We start from the raw sequence: 16,967 nt of genomic DNA, 5'->3' as shown, positions 1-16,967 counted from the left end.
TGGTTCAAAGAAAGCACGGAGAGTGTACAGTTTGTTCTAGCTTGAGAAGAAAAGCGATGTAGGCCTATCATGAGTGGATCCTCCAGTTCTACTCAAAGTGGGTCCCTCAGTTCTTCTGTTGCCCTCTACTCCCTCTACTCCCTCTACTCCCACCTCCCTCACTGCTGCCCGACATAGTACCCTAACCCTTGACCGCAACGTTGTCCTACCCTTCTCTCATTTAAATGCCTCGAGCAAGAGTCATTTAACGGTTAGTTAAGAAACGCGTTTGCTGGATATATCTTCAGGGCAAGTGCGATTGGGAGAAGAAAGGAATAAATTGTAATTGTTCTCACCCTAAGATCTGACACAAATTTTTTACATTTGGAAGAAAAACCAACGTGGATGCATGAATGGGAAAGACTGCCAATATTATCACCTGATCCAATGCTGGAATCCTATAAAAATGTAGCTTGCAAACGAGATAACTATCGGTTTCGTTACCTTAGACTCTGTCTGCAGGCGTGAGGCGACGCCGAATGGAGACGATACTCTGATACTTCCTTGCCGAAACACCGGGTAGATTCTACTCCCAAACTCAAAACGTCAGAAAAAAATTCAATTGTAAAAAAAATCCGTTCTGGGAAGGGCGAATCTATCGTAATCAAAGGAACAACAGGGCGGTTGCAATAATTACCACACCGGGCAGCGTAACCTACCGGATTTTTAGCAATGCCTGAAGAAGCAAATTGATCGGATTCAACAACAAATGCAGCAGCTGTTGACATAGCGCGAGCAACAGCAGAAGTCACAGCAACAGAAGCAACAGCTGCTGAAGTTCTGAACCGAGTCAGGCGAGCTCCACCATGTTGGAGGTGAAGGGGGAGAAGTCCCTGTCTAGGGGGTGCTCAGCCCAAATTCGACACATAAGGCGGCGGGTGGATGGGCTTTGAGAGTGCGAAGCGATGTAGCTGAAAAATGTACAGAAGGCGGTGGATATCTTGCGCTGCGGTGGGATGGGGGTCTGACCAAATTGGATTGGCTGATTGGGCGGAGGGCGGTTGAGCTTTCCGGCTGGGGAGCGAAGGAGATTCCAGTGCTTTGGCTGGTGAGTTTGTCTGTTGCACGACGAGTGATGTGTCCGCCAGGTGTTCTTGGCATGGGCCTGTATTGAGGTAGTGATTTCCAGGTATGTTCTGGGAGCCGGGGGTCGTTTGGGTTGTGCGCCCTATGTCATCCAGTTGCTCTATAAGCAACCGGGTGCCAGGGCTGACTGCGGGGAGAACTCCTTTCAAAAACCAACAGGGATGTGCTGCTTGGCAGCAGTCGCCAGGACGCGTCTGAGGGTCGACTCACTTCCGCACGAGGTGGGGGAAAGAACCGTCTCGACTGCTGCCGTGAAGGCGGGCCAGTCCGCTTTCTTAAAGTTGGTATAAAAGTGGGTGGACCGGGGAGCCGGGGAATCAATGGAGGGAGGTAAATGAATCGGGATTGGTGAGTGGTCGGAGTTCAGGGCGACCTGAGGAGCCCATAAGGAGCTGAGTAGCAGATGTCCGGTGATGAAGGCAAGGTCAGGTGATGAGGGCGGACCATGGGAGGGAAGGCGGGTCGGTGAATCCTCGTTGAGGAAAGCAAAGGGAGAGCCAGAGATGAAGTCATCGATGGTGGTCCCTCTCGTTGCTGCACTCTGGTCCTCAGTGTGGGAGAACCAGGAGGGGTGGTGGGCGTTGAAGTCGCCCACTATTAGACAGTCACCCGAGATGATGACAATGTCTTAGAGGTCCGGGGAATATCCTGGACAGCAGAAGGAGGCCGGTGAGATGTATACATCGATGTTACAGAGGAGGGAGCCATTCAGAGGAGTGGAGATTGCTAATGCTTCCATGGTGGTGTCGTCGCGCAGGAAGGGAGAGATGTCACGCTCGATGTACGGGATGTCGTGGCAGACCAGGATGAGGAGACCGCCACCGTGACCTACGGGGCCGTCCCTGCGCTCCAGCGCGTATCCAGGGAAATAGGGGAGGCGGGTGCAGTTGATAGTTTTGTCTCCTGGATACAGGCAACGCAACATAGTGCTGGACGAGGAAGGCAGCCAGTTCAGCTGCGCTGGATTGGATCCCATTGCAGTTAAACTGAGGATGTAGAGGTGAGAGGGTGCCAGCGTGGGGGGAGGCCGGGAGGGGGGCGAGGGAGCGGAGTCTGGCTGGGATCGGGTCAGACTATCTGCACGTTGAGAAGATCCAGTCTGCGGAGTAGAGATGAATGGAGGGCAGGCCGGAGCACGGTAACCTCGCCATGTTACCGGGAGGGAGCAGACTGAGCAAGGGTGCGGTCCAGGGTTGGGATGGTTACCCTGGGTTAAGAGGAGATTTACGAGCAGGAAGAAGAGGGTAGGGCGCGAGGACTCCCGAGCATAAGCGGCCAAGATGTGAGTAGGGGGAAGGGGAGGCATAGTTTCCCCGACCCTTAGGCGAAAAAAACGAAGGGCCTACATCTGGCGACGTTCCGGGCGGGGGTGCCTCTGCGATCCGGGCGGGGGTGCCTCTGCCGTTTGGCCTGTCCCATGGGTATGCCGGGCGCACCCGGTCGTGGCGCAGGCCAGGGTACCTTCACGACGAAGACGCGGCAGAGATCGGGGGAGGGGGGTACTACCTAATTAGGTAGTTCCCCCATCATAAATTTTAGCCATCCAACGCAATTAGAAAATGCTAAATCGCTGAACTTGTCCGAAAAAAGACCGTCTGGCAAACCTAAAATCCATAACAGTACCAAAAATCCAATAATAGTTCAAGATGAAGCAATCGAAGTCGCTGTGTTAAAATACTGAGCTTCCTCACTATAAGCCTTGTTTCGAAATTTTATGCATTAGATAATTTTAAGAACCTATATATGCATGAGGTTTTTAAAATTTTCAATAATTTGTACTCATGTTTTCACCATCAGATTGTAAATGGAATGATTCTGTTCGAAAGAATCAGCAAAAGATTGTAAAAAAATATCGAATTCAGCTCATTGGAATTTGATTTCGCCTTGGTTGATGAATTTATGAAGTAAATTTTTCTTCATCGATTTCAAATTGATTGAATTCGATTTTTTATTCTTTCTATGTGTTATTTAAATAAAAAATTCACAACCAGCTATCTGTTAACATATGAAAATTGAAATTATCGTTGACTAAGATTTTTGTTTTGATAATTCTATCTAAAATTGTACATCACACTACTATTTGCGAAGCCAAATATACATTGATTTGTCACGAATTTATAAAATACAATTAGGTTAATTTGGAAACTCGGGCAAAATATAGACAGCGCCCATTTGTTCGAGTCGAAGGTGTTTTGTCCGGCTGAAAATGAATGCACGGTAACTGAGCGGAAGAATTTAAAACTTATCAATGATTACAAATATCGGGTTCTGAATCATCAAGAATAGTTATGTACGGTACTACCTCCCGCTAATAGGTAATGAGGAAAGTGATGACAAGTATCATTCATTATGGTTTTGATTGTAGAAACAAACTCAAATAACAGACCTCCATCGACGTGTTGAAGTCAAACGTTCCTTGAGTGTCCATAAGAATCACTGCCACCTGAAAAAGAGGACAAATATATCATAACTGCTGCATATCAAGTTCAATCATCGAAATCAAGTTCCAAATTCAATCATCGAAAGCATTACCTGCACGTTTTGTCCACTATATGATGCTTCACTTTGAACTGCTGGTCCACTTAATTTTAGACTAAGCTCCCTGAGATTTTTACAGCCGTCGAAATTTGCAAGATAATCAACATCGATGACGGTACAACCTCAAAATGACTTCACGGCCCTTGTGAGTTTTTCATTTTAAATTTTGAAGATTGTCCCATCAAACGTAGCCTCGAAGCTAGTTTTTAAGTACTTATATCATTAGTCTGCTTATATCGCAAGTTCACAAGGAATTTAAAAGCAAAGAAAACGCCAAGAAAATTCACCAGAATAAAACTGCACGACAGATTTCGGTGTAATGTTGTCAACCTCAGCCTGTTACTAGTGTCAACATGTTAGTTGTTACTTGTTAAGTTGTTATGACCCTGTAGTCGTTCTAAACGGAGCACATGCCGGAGGCCAGCTTTACCAAACTTCACACTTAGTTCATGTTCCTTTCTATAGGTAAGAACGCTAGAGTGCATAACGGCCGATGAAGTCAGGTGCTCAAAGCCATAGCGCCGGATGTCCACAGCCACAAAATAAGCTTGCTAATGGCATGCATGGCCATTCTGCATCTGGCCAAACCTCTTCCGGCTTAACCTCTTCAGACCTAACCTACACAAGTTGCAACATTTCTCCGCCCCAAACAAACCTGAGTGGACCTAACCAAACCTTAGGGTACGCACACAGTGGAAGCAGGTTTGCCCGCGCGGGCAACCTGCTCCGACCTGCAACAAGAATGAACATAGGATAATAATGTAAATGTTCACACTAAAAACCTGTACGAATAGGCTTCTGTATTCAATGGTTTCAGGCGCCAGCCTGAGCAGGTAGCCAGCACGCTGGCAACCTGCTTCCACTGTGTGCGTACCCTTATGCTACAAGAAGTTAGAAAGGCGGTCCAATTGCGCTGGTATTGCCAGTCATTGGCTGCAAGAAGTTTGTGAGCCGGGACAGCGTGAATAGGTTAGGCTGGAGTAGGTACAGCCGGATGGGGAACTGCCTACGAGCATGCTTAAGCATCGGCTGAAGACTTACGGCGCTATTATCTTTCGGCAGTGTGTCGCTTGTCTGGATTACGTAGTTCAAACGTAGTCTGCGGCTTCTAGTTCGGAGGCTGAGTAAAGTTCCTGCATGGTGAGGCTGGGCGTTGGCTCCAGGGCTTATTTAAGAGTAAAATTTGTGGCCTTTGGCTGCGCCCCCGTTTTAAACGAGGTCCGTACCGGTCCCAAAGTGAGTAGTTACTAGTCTGCATGATTCACCTGCACCTTGCAGGTGACTACATATCGTTCAATCATTCAAGTCCAGGGGCCGTATCATCAAAACTTCGTGAGTACGCTAAATCGACTTACGAGTGCCGTAAGTGCGATATGATGACGTAACTCTAGCGGTGGCATTATAAAAAAAAATGCGCAGGAAGCTACGTAACGTAACTGTACGCCTGCTCGAAGATGTCGTAAGAGGAGTCCCGCACAAGTTTAGAGTGTCTGCTGAAGCAATAGGAAACTATTAATTTACTAGCAAGTAGCAATACGGTGAATTGTGATAGAATTTTGTCAATAATCCGACATATACATATGTTATCGTGCCAAACAGTGTTTTTAGGATAAAATTTTCAATTTCCTTTTCAGCTACAATTTACAAGCAAATGTCGATATTCATATCTAAGAGTTTTATGATCATTCACTTGAACAATATATTAATGTCATTTTGATTAAAATTATATTGAGGTTGACAAGCCAAAAATTTTTCTAATTCCAAATTCTTCTAATTTTGAATGAGAATAATGGATTTATTTGCCCTTGTTGCAAGAAATTTCGGTTAATGATCACAACAACAAGTGCATTGTTATTTGGATAACGTCTCATTCGTTTATCCAAATACATCCTAGTCAGGCACCACAAACGCCGCTGACACCACACATCCTGCTTTCGTCCAAGCGCACAGTGCACTGGTCGAGAGGAGCTTGCTGGAGCTATAGGAAGAGCAAATCCAAAGCCTCTGATTGGTCAGTTAGCCAGAGGGTTTTGATAATACGCTTTTTTCTCAACTCAATGTCACTTATCCAGCACCCCAATATCCACTGATGAATTATATCCTAAAGCAGTTGATCTGTATTAGTTCAACCCAGCAATGCTCTCGCCTGTACGGAGCGCTGTTATTTCTCAGCGTTCGTCAATCGCATGGGCCGTTTGCCCCGCCAGCGTCTGCGTAGTCAGCGTTCGTGGTTACCCGCGTTCACTTCCTCGTCTTCAGCATTTTCCTGTAGCTGAGAAAATGTTGAATTGGAAGTTGAGATCGTGAGCTGGCAAGCACCAACAATGTCCGGCGTACAGGTTATTCTCTATATGTGACGGTTAACTGATTTCAAACAATACTCTACCGCAGGCTACTTTGTAATTCGTTATGTTTTTATTATTCACGCAGTAACTATAGTTGTGTTTGGATCTGTTAGTTCCATTGCTAATAGAGTGAGGATCTCTTCCTTAAATTGTTATGTTACATAACGTGTTCTAGGCAATTAACCATTCTGTGATTCGAAATAATCCAGGAAGCGATAACTATAGAAGATTCACAACAGCCTGAGTTGTAAGGCGGGTATCAGTGGTACAACATGGAGAATCCATACAGACCGTACACTTGCAAGACGCTTCAAATTTACTTTATCTTTTACCATATCATTTCTGATGGGCGAAATCTTATAACTTAAGGAAAATTTTAAAAAGTCTCTGTGTAAGGCCATTTTTTCCCAAAAGTACCTAGACATTTATTTTCTGATTGAGAGCGGGAATATTTAAAATAGTTACTCATCTTATAAATGAAAGAGATAATATTCTGAATGCTTATGCCTCTGATGAGATTTTGTACAATCAAAAAAATATGCATGATAAGATTATGCTTTTGCATACAAAAATCGTAATTGTTTTGGAAATTTGTCGAAAAATGTCTCACAAAATACCAATGTTATTGACCTGCGAGAAAAATTTTGACACTGTCATACATGAGGCGTCCAATCCAGTCGGTTTTTATCAGAGGAAAATTTTTTTTTAATTTTGGAGAGGTTATGCCTCCGCTAATAGCGAGGAAGAGAAACGACGAATAAGTGCGTGCGACTAAAGTGGTGCTAGGTAAGAAACGTCCCACAATTGTGTGTGGCGATGTTGATGTGCAATAATTACGAGGTATACACATACAAATAGAAATGCGTGATAATGGTGTGCAAAGAAGCCAAATGAGGTTTACACTTGTGACTTAATGCACATTTGTGTTTTTTTTTTCATTCGTGGAATATTGCTTTAGTTTTGACTCAACTCGGATGATTCAACTATATTAGGGGACTTAACGTTTGTTTACTATACTCCAGATTAGTATTAGAATCTGACAAATTATGAGTAAATATTTTCATTCATGACTAAATCTTGGAATCTCATTTTGCATCATTGTGTTCAGTAGTGGAGAGATGGAACGTGAAAATAGTATGCCAAATTTAGGAAGAAATAATTTCGCTAAAAAAGTCACTCGTAGTGCTAATTTCACAAGCCTTACCGACTTAGTGAAGGCTCAGATTAGTGGAACTTTGAATTGTGTATGAAGGATAATACGGAACTTACTCGATTGAAGAACTTGTGTGTCCTAGTATGAAGCCTACTGTACGCTACATGAAGATCATTAGTAGGTATATAACGAAAGTTCACGTCGTTTTCATTTCATCCCCCATCGGTGCGAGAAGTTTTGAGTTCGACTACAGCGTCACTCTATTGCACTAGCGTTCTAAGTTAATAGGCCTAAACTCTGCGTAGTCAGCAGAGTTTAGGTCACTGCGTTACCTTAACTATTACTACTTCTACTGAATTGTGATGTGAAACTGTGCATGGTGATGGTTTGCAACGCTTGTTTATTATCTTTAATGTAATTCACACTGATGAGTGCGTGACATGTGCTTAGAGAAATTTCTGGTGTTCTAGGAATTCGACGGAAACAGAGATATGAGAATTAGAATTGAATTAGAGACCAATATGTCTCTAATATAACTCTCTACCATAAAATATGCTGCTTCATCGCTCTGAATTTTGCCAATGCTAATCTCAAATAAATTGACTATCTTTCTAATTACCGGATGACCAGTAGCTACCAATAACATTCTGAACTGTTAATGTATCTATATTCAAAGAGTTAAAGCACCCAAATATAAGAGCTTTCTTACAGAAGCCAATACAGGTGACTTTTTCTTGGAAATACCAATAACTCCAAAACTAAATTCTTCAATATACATCAGATGAAATAATACAATTTATTCATCCCCACAGATGAAACATGTACGTCACTTCACATCACTCAACAGTTCACAAATGGACTGCATTTTCCCGAGCAGCGTTCATTGCACCATCCACGTCCTATACGACGAACCCGTCAGTCGGCTCAGGTAGGCTGCGGTCGCCGGTTGCCGATTTGCTGATAAAAGAAGCGGTGGTTGACACTTGATGGTTGTGGGACCAGACCATATGAACGTTTCAGCAGCTTCACGTACGATTTGGCTGAATTCGGCATGTGAAATTTGAACGAGGTTTCAGGCATTATTAAAATTTGAAATTGATGCTGAATGACAAAAAAAATTATGTCAAAATTTTAAATGGTTTTAATATATTCAATTTACCAGTAAAAGAGCGTAAATAACTTTGCAATTACCGCTGCTTGAACCAAGAGTTACATTTGTTATCAGTATTTTTTCCTAATAGTTACTATTACTAGACAGTGTTTGTTTCTAACTTGAGAGGGAGGCAGGCAGGATTGATGACAGGGTTGCGTGCTGGTCCACAGAAGTATGTACATAGTAACACGACTGACGACAACTGTGACTGCATCGTGTCTATGACCGTACCTATGATAATTATTGTTACTCAGCGCTCGAAAACTTCGATCTGCTGAAGTTATGATTGCCGGCGTTAAAATCGTTTGACGTCTTTTTGTTTCTCGTGTTGTCTAACGGCTAAGTCACAACCGAAGCAATGAATATTGACCGTACAAATAAGCGAAGTTACGCAAGGCTAACGTGATGATTTCGTATCCTTTGTTCGATTTTGCATTCATAAATTCGCAAAAAAAGACCTATGGCCAGATGTAAATTTTGTACAGTTATGAGTAAAAAAGTGAGGTTTTCAAAAAGCCGTAACATTTAGTTAAACATTTTCAACTGCATCATAGAAGAGCCTATCATGTCTATTACAGTAAAATCAGTAAGAAAAAGACATTTACTGATGAAACTGAAATCAAGATTGGCTCTTCATCTATGACTTCACCACTTCCTGTTGATGCAAGCCACTACATACCACCACCTATCTCCATGAATGCAGTTTCATGCATCAGCTATATTATTATGCGGGCGACGGGCTATATCAACGCAACTTCATCTGATGCAACAGTGGCACAACTCCATGATGACACAACTACATCTGCAGCTGAAGAATTTTGACCTCGAACAACTTTAGTGTCATCTCCAAAGTTAACTCTAACCCAAGACAATCTTCTTGGGTAGTGAGCAAAAAAAATTGAACAAGACCTTGAATGTGAATCGGATTGTACATGTTGTTTGGAACTTTCATCAGTACTATAGATCTTCAGATCATCACTGAGAGCAGCATTTGAATTATGTAAACATGAAAAAAAGTCTTGCTGCTGTAAAGAAATGTTTCAGGATATTGATATAAAAAACAGACAAGCCAAAAATAAACTGCCCAAACAAAATGCTTGGAAACTGTGATGCTCCTGTTTATCACTGCATATAAACTATGGCAAAACGTATATTTCTTGTCACAGTATATAAACTGTGATGCTAATTTCAACTGTGATGCTCTTGTTTATCACTGCATATAAACTATGGCAAAACGTATATTTCTTGTCACAGTATATAAACTGTGATGCTAATTTCTTGTCACAGGAGTGTATATAGCCATCCCTTCCTAATTTCAATTTATTATTTGGTGTGATCACTCTTTGATTTCACTTTAATTATTTTTTGTAAGTACATGTTTGCTCTTCTTTGATTAGAAGAGGGCTGACTTATAATGGGGCGTGGCCATCTTTACTTTTGAGCTTTGGCTCCTTGTGTAATTCCATTTTCCGAACTTTACGGAAAGGCTTGGTTCTTTCCAAGAATTAACTAATTTATATTGAGATATATAAATATAGGAGTATATTTATTTATATACTTCTACTTTCATGATTTTCCTTTATGTGGCCTCTGTTATTGCCTCTTAAAATATTGTTGCTTAATCTCTCAGATAGTGATACAAAGCTTTTTGCTCACCCAGCTTATATTTTGATTCCTAATTATTCAACAGTTATTTCAATTTTGTTTCTATAGAATACCTGCAAATCTTCTGTAAATTTTTTCGGGCGCTGGGCAGCGGTGTCCCATTTCAGTTAATTTTTGGAGGCTTTCGGCGACTCCGAAGGTGCAATTTAGAAATTCTTATTATGGAGGGTGTAAATGCTTTGCTGTATAAGTTCGAATTCTCTTCCAATTACTAAAATTTTCAATATGTTTGCCATATTTTGCTATACTTTAATGTACGTTCTAAATTTGTTTCCACTAAGGTTCTTTGTTATTTCTCGATTTATGTTTGGCCAGGTTCATTCGTCTTTAAGGTCGGTGAACCTTTAATACCATACTTCTAAGCTATCAAGCTACCAGCCCAGTTAAAATTTAGGGCAGGGAATAGAGCAGGCCGTCGCCGGCTGCAGAGCCGACGTAGAGACGCGACAGAGCAGAGATAGAGCAGAAATGTCCGCTTTAAAGACGATATCGCCAGCCGCGTATCAGCGCTAATTAGCTTCTGAGTATCTGCCCAGATATGCTCTGTCCTGCCGTCACGCAGCCTTTACTGAGCACCGCCTGCTCAAACCTGCCCAACGCCTGCTCTGGGGCGGCTCTGGCAGTGTACGCGGCAGTTACGCGTCACCGTTTGTCAACAACGATTTAAAAAAATTGTTCCTTCTCTCTCTGAGATCACCTAGACTTCTCTCTTGCAATGACAGGCTGTATTGACATTGTTTACTGACATTCTCATCGTATTAACTTTCGCAACGTAATTTAGAATCTAACAAATTCAATTATCGAGGAAATATACACATCAAATTACTCACCGCTATGAACTATCTGCAAACGTCGACTGAAGCTCCGGGATTCGAACGCAGATTCTCCGCGTCGTAGTCCACGCCTGTACCAGTTGACCGCGCGGACACCTTACCATGCTAGGCTCTATGAACTACTTAACTATAATACAGAACAAATGACTCGTCATCATCTAACAAATCGAGGAACAGCTATATTTGTGGTTGAACTTGATAGATATTATTCATAATGCACTAATTTTAAAAAATGAACAAAGTAGCCATTCGTACGATCCCGTCAGTTAGATGTAAGTGAGTATTAGAGCTAAATTTGTTTAGTAATTTATCTTATTGAATTAGCATTAGCTTCATGTCATTCGATAGTTTGATAGGAAATTTAACAACGTACGCAAATCATTAGTCTACTGAAATCGCAAGTTCTCCAAGAGTTTTCATGCAAAGAAGTCGATCAATATTCAAAGTCGATCAATTTTATGAACCGATGATGGTGCTGGTTTACACATTTTCATTGAAAATATGGAGAATTTCCTCGGTATTTTCTTTGCTCTAACATTTACTGTTATTAACGCGTTTTCTGTATATCCATGTTAGAAAACTTTCTCATGATAAACTGATTGATATCTCGCTTTAGCAAAGCGTGAATGACCTTCAACGTTCTGTTCAACGTTTCTGAGTGTTAAAACTGGAAGAGCATATAAAATTCTTACGTAATTCGAAGTATTAAAATACTGACGTGAAATAAATATCTCAAATGGCACCGGAAATTGGCTCAAAATATCGTGCTATGCGAATGAACTAGATGTAGGATGAAGTTCATTCTCCCGTCACTGTTTCCAACCCCTACCCCTCTTCCCTCTATCAAAACCCCCACATGCACGGCCTGCTTAGCTGCTCTGTACAGCTCCCTGCCGGGCAATCCCAAGTACATGCGCTAAAACAGCGCAGAGTTCCGGCCCTGCCGAGCTGCTAGAATTTTGTCTCTATATCAGCCATGGCGCAGCGCAGTTTCAGGGATAGATGGCCGGTTATAGTTTCACGGCTCCATCCTGCTAAAGCGCGACCAGCCCGGCTAAACCCGGCGCCGGTCTCGGCTCAAAATTTTAACTGGGAGACTACCAAGCTACTAAGCTAAAATTTCTTGAACTTGGTCTCGTTCCTAATTTCTTAAAACGTCAGCTTCCTCAACCTTTGGACCATTTATCTTTGGGATTAAATTCTAAAATAAAAGATCAATTCCTTTCTTGCCTTTGTATTAAGCCAAATAAACCTGGAAACACCAACAAATACCGATAAATTCTGGCCATTCATAAAACAAATTTTAGGATCATATACTAAACAAACAGTCCTACCAGAAACAAAACACACTCTACGTAACATCAAAGCAAAATAAATCCATCTTCAGAAAACATTTGCTCGACATATTTACTAAAAATGACGGAGACAAATGCGACTTTGAAAATGAACGCATCCCACACGAGAAAACAACATGAATACATCAAATATCATTGCAACAGCATTAAACACAGCACCCTTATACTGACACAACAATTGCAGAACTCGGTGCAGTGACCAACACGCTACACTTACACCGCCTACACGAAGCGCCGACTAGCTGTCCGTAGATGCCAGTTTCGAAATATCACGTTTAGGTGTAGTAATCCAGCGCTGATCGGTACTGATGGGACGTACCAAGACAGACGCTAAGCAAATACGAAAAAACATTACCCCTCTACAAAAAAATGTACATATTTGCCTACTTTTTGAATCTCGATTGACTCGCCCTCGTATTTGCATTCTGACTTTCAGCATCATCATCATTATTATTATGAGCTTCCTGTGGCAGTTTTGGTCGAAATCGGCTAGGTGTTACGGGCGGTTAACCATGGTGGATATCAGAGCAGTGAATTGCGTGTTCGAAACCCGCAAAAATCTCTAAAAAGGCCTGCCATGCCATCATGGCCTAATCTGCTACGCTGGCAAATTTGTCATCATAAGTAACACACAAAAAGTAAAATGAATGTAAATGAAGAGAGTACATTGAACTTTATTTTCTCTTTTGTATTCCTAACGTAAATACAAACCCACGTGATTTAATGGAAGAGAAATAATTTTAAAGGAGGTGTCGAAATTGATAAGTTGAAACTCTACAATCCCATCCCGAGTATTTTTAACATGCTTCAGCATCCAAGGCAAGTTTCAGTGTATATTCAACTCTTCATTTTCCAAGTTTCCCATACAAAGTAGACGTCTCATCCTCAGTGATCTTTGCAATGGCTCAATGTACAGTATAGCAAATTAAGTCTTTTATTTATTCACTCTAAAAGTACGACCATGTCTGTGAATCTTACCAAGTTGATGCGTGACAGAAGCATACTACGGCACAAGATCAGCACGATTTTTCATGCTTGCATAGTATCATTGAGTTGAATAAATATTTTATTTAAAAAAAGTTGAGAACAACTAATTTGGATCGCTGTCATGTAATCCTTTTACATATTAATAAATAAAATACATGTGAATCACAATTTTTCACACCCGGTGAGTATTCCAGAAGGAGCAAATCTCCAAATCTTCATCCGAGCGTGCATAAATTAACAGTGAATTTGTATTAAAGCTCCACGCGCAGAATTATTAAATATTATTGTAGTAATAATATAAATAATATTATTACTACTATTAATAAACCTTGTTTCGTTTTATCCGGCAAAAGAAATGTTTCAAATGACGTTTTCACTGTTGTTTATTTTACCGGCCGCGTTGCAAGAAACGAGCGTAAATGCTCTTCGCGGCCCAGGGAACTGCCTTGAGGGCCACAGATCCAACTCCAACGGCTGTTGCGACCGCGGGCCCGAGACTCACTCCCGCTGCGGTCAGGACCCCGGCCCTCACCGCAGCTGCACCTGCAACCGCCAGACCTCCAAGTATGTAGAATCTGGACCTCGATTCAAACTCGTCCAGCTTCATTTTCTCGTTCTTTTGAACATAGGTTTTGAAGTGGTCTTCTATGTTCTGAAAAAATGTTGTTCATTGTAATTGCAACTTCATTCACTTCCTTCGGTTGATTATTTGGTCCACTGTTATTGAGGGTATCTTGAAATATCGTAAATTAAAGGGTTATTATTCATGAGTACACGGTCTGGCATTGCAATGATAATCGTATAAAAACAATGAAACCTTAGTTAGATAGCTAAGAACATATGGAAGAGTTAATAGACTCGTAATCTAACAAGATTGAAACGAAGCTTTTCAGGTATAATTTAGCTGTAGATTGGCATTGTAGACGTAAATAATTCTGAGTGATTGACATTGTGGAGGCGAATGATGGCGAGGAAACAGCATTGTGGAGGTAAAGGATGACAATGTCGGAGCAGATAACCCAAGTAGATGGTGTATTAGCAACAAAAGAATGGAGGTACGTAGTTACCGATACACCTAAAATGCAAATAATCTGTCCATCGGTTACTCTCTCTTCTGGCCGTTCAATAGTTAAATTATTTTACGAATTGGAACTCTCGTCTTCTACTACTCGACATATTGATGCACGATTGTTGCGTTCTTCGTCCAGCTCTCAAGGACCATGAATCGTTCTTGGAATACAAATCCATGCACATTATGGATTTCAAATCCTTGAATCGTATGACATCATGAATTACAAGTCATCAGATATCTTGGATTGCAATCGTCTGACATCATAAATTACAAGTCGTCTAATATCTTGGATTGCAAATGGCCTAACATCATGGATTACACACCGTCGGACGTCATGGATTACACACCGTCGGACATCATGGATTACACGCCGTCGGACATCATGGATTACAAATCGTCGGACATCATGGATTACACACCGTCGGACTTCATGGATTACATATATTTGAATCACTAGACATCATGGATTTGTAACCTGGTATATACAATGTATGCGTCGGCAGGTATCGCCGATCACGCGCGCCTGCATGCTCATTTAACGCCATTGTAGCACCATATCTGCCACCCATTCAAACAAATCAGTAATATTTATTGATAAAAATTATTGCCTCTGTGCTCTATACCTAATGAGGCAATGCATGCATTTGATTATGTAAGCAGAATCATCATATATTCCTTCAATCTGGCAACGAATATACACAGCCCAATTACCCAGAGTGTTCGGTCTGCGATATTATGAGTACATGATTGCACTTTCGCTGGCTTTGACTCACCTTTTCAAGGCCTTTCCTAACATCAGCTGCAGTTGCGAACAAAGCGCTGTTTCTGGTGTATTGATTTTCACTGTTGTAAGCTGCAATAGCACCGCTTTTTGATTCTGAGTGACAGCTGTTTAGAAAAGAATCTTCAAAAGATCTTCGCCAGGGTTTGGTTTTTAAATACATTGATTCTTTGTAACAATTAAATGCCATTTTGTAGACCTCATGGCTTTTGTGGCGCACCATTATCTGAAAATGAAATGTTGTTCTCGCAAAATTACGCAGTTGAAAGCTCTCGTAAAACGTTCATTGAAATATGGTATATCTTAATAGTTATTCATAAATTGAGTACATATATCGAATATAAGTGTTAAGTCCTACATTCCTAGACGGCAGAGTATTTGGACAATAATTTTATCAGGCTCAACACCTCAACGAGGGTGGTCGGCAGAACTACTCGACGCTCTCTGAAGGCCTCCATGTAGATCCTGAAGAGGCCCACCAGCTCCTCCCCGGTGGCGGGTTGTCCTTGCCGCGCGGCTGAGCGCTTCTCCACGAGGCGCTCTGGCGCCAGCAGGCGAGGCACCAGCACCTTCAGGTGCTCCACGAATAACGGGTCCAATTCTGTTCAGAAAATTACTCGATTGAAGAAAGTACGAAAGATTCAGATCATCCTACTCAGATTTGGATCGCCAGGAGGATGATGCCAACTTGCAATTAATGATTTATAACTCATTATTCTACAAAGAAAATTTACGTAACGGTTATCCGAGTTCCCAAAATAAATTGTTCACTTTTTAGTCCTACTAAAAATACCAGAAATGAAGTTAAGGAACAAATTTTTAAACGTAAAATATTTTTTTACTTAAGATACACTAGTAAAAATCTGCACACATCTGAGATTGAATAAATTTAGTTATTAAAAACTTTTCCTCTGTTCGAATACCATCCCACGTGAAGCTGTGATTTCGTGCAAATCTAAATGTTCAGAAATTTACAGCTATCAACATAAATTTTAATGTCCCAGCGAGCTTACGATTTAGTCGACCATCAAAGTATTCATCCCTGATGGCACTCATGCCAATGTGCGGCATGAGGTAGCACTCCAGTTTATCGAAACTCTGATAGCCAGAGGGTTTTGATAATACGCTTTTAGCTAAGACTTGCGTACGAAAGTTTTGATAATGCCAAAATTAGGATGTACTTACGTAGCACGTAACTTTTTTGCCGTAGGTACAAAAAGTTACGAAGTTTTGATAATCCGGCCCCTGGCCTCTAGATATGGAGGAGAAGCTGTGTGCCCGAAGCGTAAATATTTTGGCAGTTTTCAGTTAAGAAGTGTTAAATAATTCTAAAAATCAAAATCTAAATTTGGAAATTACAAGGGCAATATTGAATGAAATGATTCGTGATCCTAACAACCAAAACTTCAAATTGAGAATAACGGGGAGCTGAATAGGTTTCTATAAATTTTACATCTCTTCTTCCGAGAATTTAGTTATTTTTTGTCAGATACTGACAGGAGTGCTCAAGTGCCAATTCACTTCTGACGAAACTATATAAGAAATTAATAAATGTATTTCTTGTAATTTAATTTTTAAATTTTATAATAAAGAGAGAATGCCACGGCACTTTTCTTCGTAACAATTGTCAAGTGGGATTTCATTTGCTCACGATCGATCTTTGGATTAGCAAAAAGAGTCACTAATAGGAGGCGTGGAAAACAACAAGCCAGGTTGCTTCATGCCGCATGTTATTCTCACTGCCTTACGACTTCCATAAGTTTAGACTTTAAGAAAAATATTTATTGCCCAATGTAAGTTTTTGTATCCAATATGCGCCTCTTCATCACAATGACAAGTCTAAGGCTGAACGCGCAGATTTTCCATAATTTTAAAATTCGTTCAAAGTGGATTCTCCATTTTTCGTTCAATGATTCATTAAAAAATGTTTCAATTTGATTGCAATATTAGGACTTGAATT

General features: G+C 41.2%; 1 protein-coding gene across 1 annotated transcript; it reads right to left on the bottom strand.

Moving 5' to 3' along the window:
• Positions 1–12,030: 12,030 nt before the first annotated feature.
• On the bottom strand, positions 12,031–16,102 carry LOC108667650 (atlastin-2-like). Its single transcript, XM_018154691.2, has 4 exons — positions 16,021–16,102; positions 15,415–15,608; positions 15,000–15,233; positions 12,031–13,806 (listed from the first exon to the last, which is right to left on the bottom strand). Exons 1-4 carry the CDS (start codon positions 16,076–16,078, stop codon positions 13,543–13,545), a joined length of 750 nt encoding a protein of 249 aa, XP_018010180.1. The 5' UTR covers positions 16,079–16,102; the 3' UTR covers positions 12,031–13,542.
• Between the last annotated feature and the right edge of the window lie 865 nt (positions 16,103–16,967).

Source organism: Hyalella azteca, unplaced genomic scaffold (genome assembly GCF_000764305.2).
Source record: "Hyalella azteca isolate HAZT.00-mixed unplaced genomic scaffold, Hazt_2.0.2 contig868, whole genome shotgun sequence".
Lineage (NCBI taxonomy): Eukaryota > Metazoa > Arthropoda > Malacostraca > Amphipoda > Hyalellidae > Hyalella > Hyalella azteca.
The sequence above is the reverse complement of the archived record's forward strand: the minus strand, read 5'-3'. Positions and strand labels throughout refer to the sequence as shown.